Consider the following 16491-nt stretch of genomic DNA (forward strand, 5'->3'; position numbering starts at 1 on the left):
CAGGAAACAGCAAAGGAAGCACCTCCTATCCACATCGATGGGACAGCAGTGGAGAAGGTGGAAAGTTTTCAGTTCCTCGGCATACACATCACAGACAAACTGAAATGGTACACCCACGCAGACAGTGTAGTGAAGAAGGTGGAACAGTGCCTCTTCAACCTCAGGAGGCTGAAGACATTTGGCTTGTCACCTAAAACCCTCACAAATGTTTACAGATGCACAATCACAAGCCCCTCCAGAGGGTGGTGCGGTCTGCACAACGCAAGCTACCTGCCCTCCAGGACACACCTATAGCACCCGACGTCACAGGAAGGTCAAAAATATCACCAAGAATAAAATATGCACCCAAGAAGAACTGAAAAAATTGTAATTGTTTTCTCAGCTTTTCATTTCCTTAAAACCCATCAAACTGATGGCATTTGGACATATTGCACAGGGACAATCTTTCCATTGTTTTGGAGTTATGGTGATTTCTCCCTGGTCCCTAAAAGAAAAGACAAATTTATCAGTGTTAAATAGATTACTAATGCATTCATTCTATCAATGTAAGACATTCTGGTGAACGCTACTTTATTCAGTCTTCTGGAGCAACAAGTTATGACAGAAGAGAAGCTGCATGTATCTACAGTGCCTTGCGAAAGTATTCGGCCCCCTTGAACTTTGCGACCTTGTGCCACATTTCAGGCTTCAAACATAAATATATAAAACTGTATTTTTTTGTGAAGAATCAACAACAAGTGGGACACAATCATGAAGTGAAATGACATTTATTGGATATTTCAAACTTTTTTAACAAAATAAAAACTGAAATATTGGGCATGCAAAATTATTCAGCCCCCTTAAGTTAATACTTTGTAGCGCCACCTTTTGCTGCGATTACAGCTGTAAGTCGCTTGGGGTATGTCTCTATCAGTTTTGCACATCGAGAGACTGAAATTTTTTCCCATTCCTCCTTGCAAAACAGCTCGAGCTCAGTGAGGTTGGATGGAGAGCATTTGTGAACAGCAGTTTTCAGTTCTTTCCACAGATTCTTGATTGGATTCAGGTCTGGACTTTGACTTGGCCATTCTAACACCTGGATATGTTTATTTTTGAACCGTTCCATTGTAGATTTTGCTTTATGTTTTGGATCATTGTCTTGTTGGAAGACAAATCTCCGTCCCAGTCTCAGGTCTTTTGCAGACTCCATCAGGTTTTCTTCCAGAATGGTCCTGTATTTGGCTCCATCCATCTTCCCATCAATTTTAACCATCTTCCCTGTCCCTGCTGAAGAAAAGCAGGCCCAAAACATGATGTTGCCACCACCATGTTTGACAGTGGGGATGGGGTGTTCAGGGTGATGAGCTGTGTTGCTTTTACGCCAAACATAACGTTTTGCATTGTTGCCAAAAAGTTCAATTTTGGTTTCATCTGACCAGAGCACCTTCTTCCACATGTGTGGTGTGTCTCCCAGGTGGCTTGTGGCAAAATTTAAACAACACTTTTTATGGATATCTTTAAGAAATGGCTTTCTTCTTGCCACTCTTCCATAAAGGCCAGATTTGTGCAATATACGACTGATTGTTGTCCTATGGACAGAGTCTCCCACCTCAGCTGTAGATCTCTGCAGTTCATCCAGAGTGATCATGGGCCTCTTGGCTGCATCTCTGATCAGTCTTCTCCTTGTATGAGCTGAAAGTTTAGAGGGACGGCCAGGTCTTGGTAGATTTGCAGTGGTCTGATACTCCTTCCATGTCAATATTATCGCTTGCACAGTGCTCCTTGGGATGTTTAAAGCTTGGGAAATCTTTTTGTATCCAAATCTGGCTTTAAACTTCTTCACAACAGTATCTCGGACCTGCCTGGTGTGTTCCTTGTTCTTCATGATGCTCCCTGCGCTTTTAACGGACCTCTGAGACTATCACAGTGCAGGTGCATTTATACGGAGACTTGATTACACACAGGTGGATTGTATTTATCATCATTAGTCATTTAGGTCAACATTGGATCATTCAGAGATCCTCACTGAACTTCTGGAGAGAGTTTGCTGCACTGAAAGTAAAGGGGCTGAATAATTTTGCACGCCCAATTTTTCAGTTTTTGATTTGTTAAAAAAGTTTGAAATATCCAATAAATGTTGTTCCACTTCAGTTTTATATCTTTATGTTTGAAGCCTGAAATGTGGCAAAAGGTCGCAAAGTTCAAGGGGGCCGAATACTTTCGCAAGGCACTGTAAATATAGTTGACAAACAAATGGCCTTACCAAAAGCAGAAAGTTGTGACGTGTCTTTAGTATCCTTAATGTGATGACATGCTATTTTATCAAATCCATTACCTAATGTTTAATTGATTACGTGATTTAATTAAATCATGCAACAATTTACTCATTAATGATCTGGGGCACCACAGAGAAGTTTATTTGAGGAGTTCGGTCTTCCGAATTAACACTTAGAGATCTCAAGATCTTATAAGGGCACAAGGCGAGACCCAGATGCAGACACAGGAGGTGTAACGGCTGTCTTCCTCCTCCTCCAGCGAGGAGGAGTAGTAAGGATCGGAGGTGTTCATGCTCTTTAAAACAAGCGAACACTGAAAAAGAACAATAAACGACACGTGAAATAACCAACCGAAACAGTTCCGTGTGGAACACACAGACACAGAAAATAAACACCCACGAAATACAAGTGGGAAAAGGCTACCTAAGTATGATTCTCAATTAGAGACAACTAACGACACCTGCCTCTGATTGAGAACCGTACCAGGCCAAACGCAAACACAACATAGAAAACGGAACATAGACAACCCACCCAACTCACGCCCTGAACATACTAAAACAAAGACAAATCAAAGGAACTAAGGTCAGAACGTGACAAGAGGCAGATGGTTGGAGTCTTAGATGTTTATTAATCCAAAAAGGGTTAGGCAAGAGAATGGTCGTGTACAGGCACAAAGTCAAAACCAGTTCTGAGTCCAGTAGGTACCGAAAGGCAAGCAGGCTCGAGGTCAGGGCAGGCAGAATGGTCAGGCAGGCGGGAATGGAGTCCAGAAAACAGGCAAGGGACAAAACCAGGAGGACTAGCAAAAGAGAATAGAAAAAGGAGTATGGGAAAAAAACGTGTTGGTTGACTTAACAAACATACAAGACGAACTGGAACAGAGAGACAGGAAACACAGGGATAAAGACACCAGGGAAAATAAGCGACACCTGGAGAGGGTGGAGACAATAACAAGGACAGGTGAAAGATCTCTTACATTTCAGTCATCAGTCATTAATTATTCTTTACCTTCTATCAGTCTCATCTGAATGTTGCAAAATTCTTGGTTATCTGCACGAACCCTAGTTTCCATAATGAATCAGCAATATACAAATTGGCTTAATTGTTTATTTACTAACTAAATCATCACAGAAATACATAACAAACCATAGATATTGGTTACTAACAATGATAGAAAAGTCCCTAGTGGGCTAAGCCGATATGACAGCTTGGTAGAAAAAAGGAAAGGGGTGGGACTGAGAAAGAGCGGGAAAGACAAAATGGATTCATAACACACAGTCTATAATTATATTAATTAAAATGTTAATCCTCTGCACATGAACGCTCATTGGAGAATGAGCTCATTAGAGAATAATTGCAATGTATATATATTTACGCCCGTATGTCATTGCCGTCTTCTCTGTTGGAATCCTCAATTGTCCTGTAGGGTTCATCAGAGTCTCTGGTTAACTTTCATTGAAGTCACAATCTTTTGTTCATAGAATAGATGCTTCGGCGGTTGTCTGTATTCTCGTTCTAGGTTTAGGTCATTTCTAGCTGCAGACTAGTAATTATGTGTCTAAGATTTGCTCTTATTCTGTAGTGATCGACTGTCTCACCATTTCCAGCCGTGTAGCCAAACTACAGCTGTTTGGTCTCCGATCTTGTAGTTTTAAACCATTTCATACGTAGCTTTAGCTACATGTTTTCTAATCTTCTTAAGCATTCGAGACGTCCGGCTTACCAAGGGTCTCTTTGGTATTTTGTAGTTTAAACCACTTTACACACCAGCGTCACCTGTCATGTTTTGGTCTGGTGTGAATTTCTTCTGTAGTGGGTTTTATCCTCTTCAGAGAAAAGGGCGGTCCTAAAACGCCTAATGTGATGTCTGGGCTCACGGAGGTGTGGCCACTGACTAGTTTACCTTTACATGAAAATCTGTATCTCATTTAGAAGGTTAATATGACATTACAACTTTTCACAAATAGTTTCATGTTTAATCACATAAGTTTCACAATATTCAGATGTAAACCTGACAGCTGGGAAATGTACACTTTAAGAGATACCGTTATGTGTGTTTCCTGTCCTCCATGAGATCACCAAATGAAACTCACTCGTCATAACTGTCCCTTAAGTGTCCACGGACCATTCCCAGATTCTCAAATGTAGAGGTATTGTTTAATTCTCCCATTTTGGAGATTCGAAGTTTGGCCAAGTCAAGATCTTTGTACTGTCTCTATCTCTCTCCCTCAATACTGCATGTCCTAAGGGGGAGAGGGTCCCTACCAGGAATGTACGACCTGTCGTTAAATCATAAACCTGTGGAGAAAGAGAGAGAGGAAGAGTGGGGGCTATTATCCTCCCCCCAGGGCACGTCATGACAGTCATCTTAATTAGGGGTGAAAGTAGCCAGTATGATATATGGTCCAGTACTGAGTATCAGGAAAAGTATTTATTATGGAATTATGGTGGATCGAACTGCGCAGGTAAGATGTGTTTGTCAATCAGATGAAAACACACAACACACATGATATGCGAAACTGAGCCTGTGCAGACTGCAAAAAAACTATAGTAAACGGGATATAAGATGTTTACATGCCACAGTATTCCATCTAAGATCAGCATATCCAAGGCATCTTATCCGGGTTTCTCATAACCGGAATACAAGCTTTTGGGGTTTATTGGAAACAGGATATGATGTTTATCAACTCAAAAACAGAATACTTGAGTATCCCGAATAATAACGGGATATAGGTGTGCATGTAAACATAGTGCAGATCTAGCGCCCACTTTCAGCCCACTTTCAGCTGCCTAGGCCAGTTCAAAATGAAGGTGAAAATTATAAAAGGTGCTACAGATATGATTTATTTATATTTTTAGAAAATTATATAATTTCAGAAAATGTCCATAATATACCTGCAGTAATAGTGGAATGATAGTGTTTCTCAGTATTACTTTCCCGCCAGTGTTGTGCATGGCTGTGATATTGGCGTATTGATTTCTGCTGCCGGAGAGGCATCAGCTGTCAAAATGGGAAAGCTGTTTTGACTTTGTGTCTGTGTTATTTAGTGAAAATCACTGTCATTTCCTGGTTTCTAAAATTCTACACTCTTTGCTCAATTTCAGTTTATATGTGAGATAACAAACACTGAATAGAGTAGGGAATCACTGTTCCGGATGACTGTGTGATCACGCTCTCCGTAGCCGATGTACAGTGGGGCAAAAAAGTATTTAGTCAGCCACCACTTCTTTGCCCCACTGTAAATGTTACCAACAACCCAAGACCCAAAGCACCACCATGCCGTTTACTAGGGCTATAGTGCCACTAACAAAGTCAACTAGCCACAACAAAGGTGGAAAAACAGGCTGCCTAAGTATGATTCCCAATCAAAGACAACGATAGACAGCTGTCCCTGATTGAGAACCATACCCGGCCAAAACATAGAAACAGAAAACATAGAAATAAAGAAACTAGAATACCCACCCTAGTCACACCCTGGCCTACCCAAATTAGAGAATAAAAGCCTCTCTATGGCCAGGGCGTGACAGTACTTTCCTGCGTTTGTCAGCAGCTCATAGCAAAGCTTGAAGCACAGCGCTGTTTATGACTTCAAGCCTATCAACTCCCGAGATTAGGCTGGAAATACTATAGTGCCTATAAGAACATTCAATAGTAAAAGGAATATGAAATACAGATGGTATAAAGAGAAATATTCCTATAATTGCTATAATAACTACAACCTAAAACTTCTTAACTGGGTATATTGAAGACTCATGTTAAAACGAACCATCAGCTTTCATATGTTCTCATGTTCTGAGCAAGGAACTTAAACGTTAGCTTTTTACATGGCACATATTGCACTTTTACTTTCTTCTCCAACACTGTGTTTTGCGTTATTTAAACCAAATTGAACATGTTTCATTATTTATTTGAGACTAAATTGATGTTATTTATGTATTATATTAAGTTAAAATAAAAGTGTTAATTCACTATTGTTGTAATTGTCATTATTACACATATATATATATATATATATATATATATATATATATATATATATATATAATCGGCCGATTAATTGGTTTCAGCTTTTTTTGGTCCTCCAATAATCGGTATTGGTATCGGCATTGAAAAAAATCATAATCTACTTGAAACATGTTGGTATTACAGACTCGGTCAGGGAGAAGTTGAACATGTCAGTGAAGACACTTGCCTGTTGGTCAGCGCATGCTCGGAGTACACGTCCTGGTAATCCATCTGGCCCTGCGGCCTTGTGAATGTTGACCTGTTTAAAGGTCTTACTCACATCGGCTACCTAGAGCTTGATCACACAGTCATCCGGAACAGCTGGTACTCTCATGCATGCTTCAGTGTTTCTTATAAGCGTCCGGGTTAGAGTCCCACTCCTTAAAGCGGCAGCTATACCCTTTAGCTCAGAGTGGATGTAATCCATGGCTTCTGGTTGGGGTATGTACGTATGGTCACTGTGGGGACGATGTCATCAATGCACTTTTTTATGAAGCCAGTGACTGATGTGGTGTACTCCTCAATGCCATCGGAAGAATCCCGGAACATATTCCAGACTGTGCTAGCAAAACAGTCCTGTAGCTTAGCATCTGCGTCATCTGACCACTTCTGTATTGAGCGAGTCACTGGTGCTTCCTGCTTTAGTTTTTATTTGTAAGCAGGAATCATGAGGATAGAGTTATTGTCAGATTTTCCAAATAGAGGGCAAGGGGAGCTTTGTTTTTTTTCCCTCTGGTTGCACATGTAACATACTGGTAGAAATGAGGCCACTAGGAGCGCCGCCTCTAGATGAGCATTTTATATATATATCAGACCATATACCACGGTGATGAGTTCTGACTCCTAAACTTGGAATGTTGATAATTATGAAGTATCCTATTGAATTATTGAGTGCTAGGGTCAACACCAGTAGTTAATGGTTGGACAGGTTTTTTTTTGTTGGTCATTGGGCTAGAAATGTTGTTCTGACCTGGCAACCCTGGAAGAGGGTACACTAAGGGGTTGTCAACATTTTATTAGCCGTTGATTGGTCACACATCAACGCGTTGATCTATAGCCCCGCCCCTTTTCCCTGGCTGCGAGGAGCTGCTGCTGTCTGAGACACGAATAACAAATGAAAGGTTAGCTGGCGACCTTAGAAACTTGACCAAATATTGACCATTCATTTTCGGTTTAGAGGATTTACCCCTGTCTGTGGTATGAAAAGGTAACTTTGGTCATCTCGCTTGAAGTTGTGGTAAGGGAAAATTCAATGGACTAACATCATTATACATGAAAGTAGCTAACTATAGCTACGTTACAGTAGATACCTGACACGAGACCATGCCACGACACGCGTTACAAAACCGATGCATTTCAATAATACACGAATTTGCTAGTTCGCTAGTAATGTGATATAACAAATAACAGTTTATGTAGAAATGTCACTCTTGTGTATTTTGTTTCCGCTACGTACTTGCTAGCTAGTTAGCTAACGGTGCAACTAGTATATAGTAGCTAACTAACGTTGGCTAGCCAGTTTCAGCTAAATATGTTTGTTGACATGTCATACAATATCTGTCTTGCCGGTGTACGATTAACTTACTCGTGCTTTAACTAGCTGGTAATGTTGTCTACTGATGAGATGTTTTGTAGCCAACCGCAGTGTTTAAATATATATATATTTGCTAGCCAGACAAGTACAGTAGCTAGCCAACTGTTTCATACTTCGGTCTATTAGCTTTCATAACACAACACTAGTTGCAAATATTTCTGGGGACGCAAGCAAGTTTTCTCCACGTACATGCAATGAATAGTCACATGTATACGACTCATGAAGGTTTACATTTGAATTTTTGTATCTATTTTGAAGTTGTTGTCGTGGTCTACATTTCACTTAGCAAGCTGTGTTCCTGTATGAAAGTAATGACAATATGTTCTTTCTAGCATTTGTCCTGGTTAAGGCACACACTAGGGCTATTGCATATGTCATGCAACAGACATGTCCCTATTGTATAGCTTGATATGTGGTGCCACTTGATAGTGCACAAAGTATGACACACATTCCACCTTTTGTAATTGGCATGCTTTCCCCAAGGTCAGAAAGCTGAAGCATGGATTCAGCTCAGGGGAACTTCTCTCCACTCAAACGCTTTGTAGTGGCCAAAAAGAAGATCGGTGATGTGTTTGAGCAACTGCTGGAGTATGTGAAGGAAGGCTCAGCATTTGTAGAAGGTGAGTGTGTATAGTAAATCAGGTATGTTGGCAACATTTTGAATTCCAAAGTAGGCTAATTAATACACTGTTCTCTTTTCACTTTTCCTTGTGTGATTGTCAGAAACGTGTCAGAATGAAGCCTTGGAGAACATTGCAAGTCGTGACCAACAGGAGGAGATTCAGGCGTATGCTGGCAAACTGCAAACTATCAAAGATGTGCTTGCACGCAGACACATGAAGGTGGCCTTCTTTGGCAGGTAAATGAGTGTAGTTCGGATGCTGTTTTGCATGTGCTTAGTTTGAGGTTAGTGTACACAGTAAGGGTGTGAACATTTTAAGCGAAGTTCAGATCCTTAACTTTAAGTAAAAAAACATTAAAAAGTTTTTGTTTTATTCCCCAGATAATTAAAATCACAATTCAGTTATCACAAAACATATTATTTTTTGTGTTATAGCCGAAAGGATATAAAGGCCTGGGGAAGTTGTGTAATTCAAGTAAAACCAGAGAGGAAGAGGCGAACTTTAGGCTACTTGGTGAATTTGGAAAGCGTGCAAGACGAGGCATTGTGAGATGCAGATGACCAAAATATGAGTGCGTTTCTGCCTTCTTCTGCCTCTCTCCCTCTTGCTGGCCTGCCTGCTAAGGATGCAATTGTGTGTTCAATCTTTAGTCTGTTGTGTGTAGAATATCCTAGCCTATTCATGGCACCGATGTCTTCGGGTCAGTCTTGTGAGCACAGGGTAGCCTACTTCATTTTTGCCTCATAAAATTACAGTAGGCTACTGGTAGCCTGTATCAATTACGCTTTTCAGACATAATGGAATGTGGCTGCTTGAAAGGGCCTCGGAAACGGTGTGTTTGTCAAGGTAGGCTACACTACAGTTTGTTAAATGCGGACACGAAACCTCTGGTGATATTAACAGACATTTTACTTATCTGTAAAGGAATGTCGCTTCTGAAGCAGGACTAAAGTCCATCAATAGGCAACCAGAACTGTCAATCAAATAATTGTAAGCTGCTGCTCGCAGACCTCTACCTCCCCAAAACAGTTAAATACTGTGATTTACCAAAACATTTAGTAGAAATAAAACACATCTAGCTATCATGCCATAAAAAACTGCATTAAAAAACAACACAGCAGCACATCAGTCAGCAACGTTTATTGTTGTCATGAAAAGGATTACTTTACGCTGGAGGAGAATTCTACTGTCTGAACATGATGCAGCACTTTTTTTAAAATAGTCTGAAAGGTTATCAATTGTCGCAATCAACATTTTACTGTAGCTGCGTTCTATGTCTGTAAAGGGTTGTGGTAGATGTAACTTAATTGCCCTGCCTTAGCGGTCATACATACGTAATCGAACCATTATTCCCCATTGTAAATTGACACAGATTTTTTTCTGGACAATTTAAACTTGAAGCAAAATGATCTGTTTGTCAAATCTGTAGTACACAGCTTAGAGACTAAAACATAAATATGGGTAGATAACAGACAGCTGCAGTTAAGAGATCAATGCATCATGATATTGAGTTTTGCTTTTATTAATCCGTTTAGATTATTCTCATTACACCATGGATACAAAGCACGGTATTGTGCTGTAGTAGATGCTTATTTCCCACGCTTTCAGCATTGCTAATTGAGGATAATAAAGAAAATGTGACGTGCGACTCAGTTTCCTTTTTATTGCTGGTTTATTGAAGCATATTTTGGGCACGGCCGGTCCGCTCATTAGGCAGGATTTGGCAGATTGACGAGGGCGGCATTTTCTGAGCTAAACTGACTAAGACGTACCTCCAACAACACATAAAACCTCACAATTCTGAACAAAAACCATGACAATTTCTTTCATCTAGTGGCATAAGGGCTTTTTAGGTGAGCGCTCTGATAAGAGGTGCCAACTTTGTCAAAGGCAGGGGCACAAAATATTTTGCTTGTCCATTCCCAGTATGCCTCTCCTGGGTGCTGTTGGAGAGACTCATCTCTGCAGCACTCCACCAACGTTCAGTCAAAAATGACAATCATGTAGCAGATATAGGAAATGGTAGAAAGAGTATGTGGTCTTTTCTGTAGCATACAGGCTGGAGATAAAATGAATGGCAATGTAATGACACGGACACTTTACATCATGCTGGTTTCTCCGATCAAGTAGTCTAACCTAAATGGCGCTCAATCCCCCCCCAAAAATGAGTTGTCATGTTAACAAAGCAACATATCCTAAAAACAGGACAGGTCAAAGTGAAATGGACAATCACAACTGTTGTTCAGGAGTTTCACCTCATTGTCATGATCAAGGGTTTCAAATTTGTAAAAAAATTAATTAAAAAATACTTTCGCATTTCCCGCTGTGCAAATAGGCTTGTTCAGTGCTTAAATAGCCAACTTGATTAGTCACAAGAATCAGGACTAATAAAGCCAATGCAATGGCCTGTTTTACAAATTATGGGTTTACCACAAAATTCCATTGCATGTCGGACATGGTAGGCTACACCTCAGTAAGCACGGACAGATGCCTTTTTTATTTTTTATTTTTTGGGTGCAGTTCCGCACCGACCTTGATTCCGCATCCACGGACATAGATTTTTGGTCCGGTCCATCTTTGATGTCTATGTTTTGTTCAAAAAAAAATCCGGTCTGGGCCAGCCTTAATTTGGCCCAAACATAGACGTCTATAAATTACTTATTTTCAACTTTCTTTCAGTACCGAAAGTGACCCTGATTTCAACTTCTGGAAAATATGTATTTTTCAACTTCTTAAAAAGAACTAATTTTCAAATTCAGGAAAATATGCCTTTTCAACATTCTAGAAAATATGTATTTTAAACACACGGAAAATACCTTTTCAACTTTCATTCAGAGCCTAAATTGAACCTCTTCAACGTCTGGAAAATAAGTATTTTCGACGACTTTTCAACGTCATTTTGCTTACTGGGACTATTCTAATTTTGCGAGGGGTTTCATTTTTTGGTCTTGCCTATGGAGGCAGAATGGCAAGAACCGGCACTGACTTTAGGGATGGGCGGTATCCAGATTTTCATACCAGGTTATACGGTATTACCGCAAGGTGCGCTATTTTTTTGTGGGATGCACTACCACAAACTAGCTATTTGACAAGATTCATCATGACATGATTGCCTATTCATAATCCAGTAAATCACATCTGGCCAACATTTCTGTAATAATGATTTCAAATCTAATCTTATTTGTCACATGCGCCGAATACAACAGGTGTGGTAATCTTCACCTTACACTGAAATGCTTACTTACAAGCACCTTAACCAACAAAGCAGTTTGAAAAAAAAACTAATAAAATAATAATAAAAGTAACCAATTATTTTATTTAAAATTATTTGAGATTGTATGTATGAGGTAAAAGCAAGGTAGTTAGACTTCCTCTTACATGATCGTCTGTGCCTAGGACGAGTAATGGGAAGAGTACAGTGGTCAATGCCATGCTGAGGGACCGGGTGCTGCCCAGTGGCATGGGTCACACCACCAACTGCTTCCTGAGTGTGGAGGGAACGGACGCAGACCACGCCTACCTCAAGACCGAGGGCTCCGAGGAGGAGAAGAGCATCAAGGTAAGTTCACCGGAGATGTGGATATATTGGCTTAGGCCTAGATGCATGGAAGATTAGGCTAGCTCTTATTACCACTCATATACTAGGCAATACATCCTCAGTGAGGTTGGAATTGGGCTACCTGATTGAGATACTTGAAGATGATTAACTCGTTTTACCGCTCATAAAGTGTACCCTCACTGTCACGTTTTGATTTCTGACTAAGCAATTAATCATTAAACAACTTTAGTCTAGATAAGGTTATAGCAATCACGACAATCACAGGTAAACATTAAATAAAGGATATTTATAAAAATATCGAGTGGTAGTGCACACTTGAAGTCGTAACTTTCTACTCCATTGGAAAAATATTTTTAAAACGATGTATTTCAACACCCTAACAAAAGCCTGTGTTTACACAGGACAAATATAGGTAGAAGGAAGGCATTAAAGAATGGACATGCTTGAACCCCGTATGGAAGAGATCTAAGCTAGAGCTACCCTCAGCCTCAACCTATTATCCATGATATAATGCACTGTCTATTGGAAAATGCTGTAGAGACCATTAGAACCTTTGTAAAAAGGAAAAAAAATCAGCAGATACTTTTCCTTCAGTTGATTGTAAACACTCAAACACATTAATTGTTTTCATATCTGCATCCGGGGGAACAGAGCCTTAGCGTTATCAAACAGTATTTTTTTTAAAGGAAAGAGATGCCTCACCTTCACGTGCAGTATGTTTAAAAAATATTTTTTTTTTAATTTAAGATCTCTACTCTGGTTGTTTTGAGGAATAAAAACGTCTATATTTGATTCTGCCATTATACATTACATACAAATTGTAAGGCAAGCAAAGTTTGAGATTGATTGAAATCCAGTAAATGATACTGTGACGACTTCTCTCGTTCTAGACTGTGAACCAGCTGGGTCACGCTCTGCACATGGACGAGAGTCTGGACGCAGGCTGCCTGGTCCGAGTATTTTGGCCCAAGACCAAGTGTGCCCTGCTCAGAGACGATCTGGTTCTCGTAGACAGGTACGGCAACGGAATGCTGCCAATGACCCCACTTGACCTCCATTTACACCGCTGGTCCTAAGAGTAGGGCCCTATAAAATCCACAATGTGGAGAGCACGGACGGAATCACAGAAACCAGACATTTAAAATGTAATTCAACATTGTTTAAAAATGTATTGAACTTAGTAGGGAATAAACTAAATGTATTGGAAATTCATGAATTTTTCCAAGTTTATGTTAAGACATGAACAGAATGCATAAGTGATTGGTATTTCCTGCAACTTTATGAAGAGGTAACGAGAATTCCCCCTGTCTGTGTATGTGCTGTGCGCGTCTCTACCACATTAGTGATGATGCTAATGAAAAATCCTCTGATAGATGGCAAGGCTTTCCCAAAAACCTTCTCAATTAAATGTTACATTTACATTACATTTAAGTCATTTAGCAGACGCTCTTATCCAGAGCGACTTACAAATTGGTGCATTCACCTTATGACATCCAGTGGAACAACCACTTTACAATAGTGCATCTAAATATTTTAAGGGGGGGAGAAGGATTACTTTATCCTATCCTAGGTATTCCTTAAAGAGGTGGGGTTTCAGGTGTCTCCGGAAGGTGGTGATTGACTCCGCTGTCCTGGCGTCGTGAGGGAGTTTGTTCCACCATTGGGGAGCCAGAGCAGCGAACAGTTTTGACTGAGCTGAGCGGGAACTGTACTTCCTCAGTGGTAGGGAGGCGAGCAGGCCAGAGGTGGATGAACGCAGTGCCCTTATTTGGGTGTAGGGCCTGATCAGAGCCTGGAGGTACTGAGGTGCCGTTCCCCTCACAGCTCCGTAGGCAAGCACCATGGTCTTGTAGCGGATACGAGCTTCAACTGGAAGCCAGTGGAGAGAGCGGAGGAGCGGGGTGACGTGAGAGAACTTGGGAAGGTTGAACACTAGACGGGCTGCGGCGTTCTGGATGAGTTGTAGGGGTTTAATGGCACAGGCAGGGAGCCCAGCCAACAGCGAGTTGCAGTAATCCAGACGGGAGATGACAAGTGCCTGGATTAGGACCTGCGCCGCTTCCTGTGTGAGGCAGGGTCGTACTCTGCGGATGTTGTAGAGCATGAACCTACAGGAACGGGCCACCGCCTTGATGTTAGTTGAGAACGACAGTTTGTTGTCCAGGATCACGCCAAGGTTCTTAGCGCTCTGGGAGGAGGACACAATGGAGTTGTCAACCGTGATGGCGAGATCATGGAACGGGCAGTCCTTCCCCGGGAGGAAGAGCAGCTCCGTCTTGCCGAAGTTCAGCTTGAGGTGGTGATCCGTCATCCACACTGATATGTCTGCCAGACATGCAGAGATGCGATTCGCCACCTGGTCATCAGAAGGGGGAAAGGAGAAGATTAATTGTGTGTCGTCTGCATAGCAATGATAGGAGAGACCATGTGAGGTTATGACAGAGCCAAGTGACTTGGTGTATAGCGAGAATAGGAGAGGGCCTAGAACAGAGCCCTGGGGGACACCAGTGGTGAGAGCGCGTGGTGAGGAGACAGATTCTCGCCACGCCACCTGGTAGGAGCGACCTGTCAGGTAGGACGCAATCCAAGCGTGGGCCGCGCCGGAGATGCCCAACTCGGAGAGGGTGGAGAGGAGGATCTGATGGTTCACAGTATCGAAGGCAGCCGATAGGTCTAGAAGGATGAGAGCAGAGGAGAGAGAGTTAGCTTTAGCGGTGCGGAGCGCCTCCGTGATACAGAGAAGAGCAGTCTCAGTTGAATGACTAGTCTTGAAACCTGACTGATTTGGATCAAGAAGGTCATTCTGAGAGAGATAGCGGGAGAGCTGACCAAGGACGGCACGTTCAAGAGTTTTGGAGAGAAAAGAAAGAAGGGATACTGGTCTGTAGTTGTTGACATCGGAGGGATCGAGTGTAGGTTTTTTCAGAAGGGGTGCAACTCTCGCTCTCTTGAAGACGGAAGGGACGTAGCCAGCGGTCAGGGATAAGTTGATGAGCGAGGTGAGGTAAGGGAGAAGGTCTCCGGAAATGGTCTGGAGAAGAGAGGAGGGGATAGGGTCGAGCGGGCAGGTTGTTGGGCGGCCGGCCGTCACAAGACGCGAGATTTCATCTGGAGAGAGAGGGGAGAAAGAGGTCAGAGCACAGGGTAGGGCAGTGTGAGCAGAACCAGCGGTGTTGTTTGACTTAGCAAACGAGGATCGGATGTCGTCGATCTTCTTTTCAAAATGGTTGACGAAGTCATCTGCAGAGAGGGAGGAGGGGGGAGGGGGGGAGGATTCAGGAGGGAGGAGAATGTGGCAAAGAGCTTCCTAGGGTTAGAGGCAGATGCTTGGAATTTAGAGTGGTAGAAAGTGGCTTTAGCAGCAGAGACAGAGGAGGAAAATGTAGAGAGGAGGGAGTGAAAGGATGCCAGGTCCGCAGGGAGGCGAGTTTTCCTCCATTTCCGCTCGGCCTTCCGGAGCCCTGTTCTGTGAGCTCGCATTGAGTCGTCAAGCCACGGAGCGGGAGGGAGGACCGAGCCGGCCTGGAAGATAGGGGACATAGAGAGTCAAAGGATGCAGAAAGGGAGGAGAGGAGGGTTGAGGAGGCAGAATCAGGAGATAGGTTGGAGAAGGTTTGAGCAGAGGGAAGAGATGATAGGATGGAAGAGGAGAGAGTAGCGGGGGAGAGAGAGCGAAGGTTGGGACGGCGCGATACCATCCGAGTAGGGGCAGTGTGGGAAGTGTTGGATGAGAGCGAGAGGGAAAAGGATACAAGGTAGTGGTCGGAGACTTGGAGGGGAGTTGCAATGAGGTTAGTGGAAGAACAGCATCTAGTAAAGATGAGGTCGAGCGTATTGCCTGCCTTGTGAGTAGGGGGAAGGTGAGAGGGTGAGGTCAAAAGAGGAGAGGAGTGGAAAGAAGGAGGCAGAGAGGAATGAGTCAAAGGTAGACGTGGGGAGGTTAAAGTCGCCCAGAACTGTGAGAGGTGAGCCGTCCTCAGGAAAGGAGCTTATCAAGGCATCAAGCTCATTGATGAACTCTCAGAGGGGACCTGGAGGGCGATAAATGATAAGGATGTTAAGCTTGAAAGGGCTGGTAACTGTGACAGCATGAAATTCAAAGGAGGCGATAGACAGATGGGTAAGGGGAGAAAGAGAGAATGACCACATGGGAGAGATAAGGATCCCTATGCCACCACCCCGCTGACCAGAAGCTCTCGGGGTGTGCGAGAACACGTGGGCGGACGAAGAGAGTGCAGTAGGAGTAGCAGTGTTATCTGTGGTGATCCATGTTTCTGTCAGTGCCAAGAAGTCGAGGGACTGGAGGGAGGCATAGGCTGAGATGAACTCTGCCTTGTTGGCTGCAGATCGGCAGTTCCAGAGGCTACCGGAGACCTGGAACTCCACGTGGGTCGTGCGCGCTGGGACCACCAGATTAGGGTGGCAGCGGCCACGCGGTGTGGAGCGTATGTTAA

At 42.6% G+C, this 16491-nt stretch overlaps 1 protein-coding gene across 1 annotated transcript in view; it reads left to right on the plus strand.

Annotated features, from left to right (window-relative positions):
• Positions 1-7321: 7321 nt before the first annotated feature.
• Positions 7322-16491, plus strand: part of LOC123997442 (mitofusin-1-like) — a 29869-nt gene continuing 20699 nt past the window's right edge. Inside the window, 5 exon segments of the mRNA XM_046301688.1 lie at positions 7322-7498; positions 8339-8475; positions 8579-8714; positions 11875-12037; positions 12928-13052. Coding sequence (XP_046157644.1) covers positions 8355-8475; positions 8579-8714; positions 11875-12037; positions 12928-13052 — 545 coding nt within the window. The 5' untranslated portion in view covers positions 7322-7498; positions 8339-8354.

Source organism: Oncorhynchus gorbuscha, linkage group LG15 (genome assembly GCF_021184085.1).
Source record: "Oncorhynchus gorbuscha isolate QuinsamMale2020 ecotype Even-year linkage group LG15, OgorEven_v1.0, whole genome shotgun sequence".
NCBI lineage: Eukaryota > Metazoa > Chordata > Actinopteri > Salmoniformes > Salmonidae > Oncorhynchus > Oncorhynchus gorbuscha.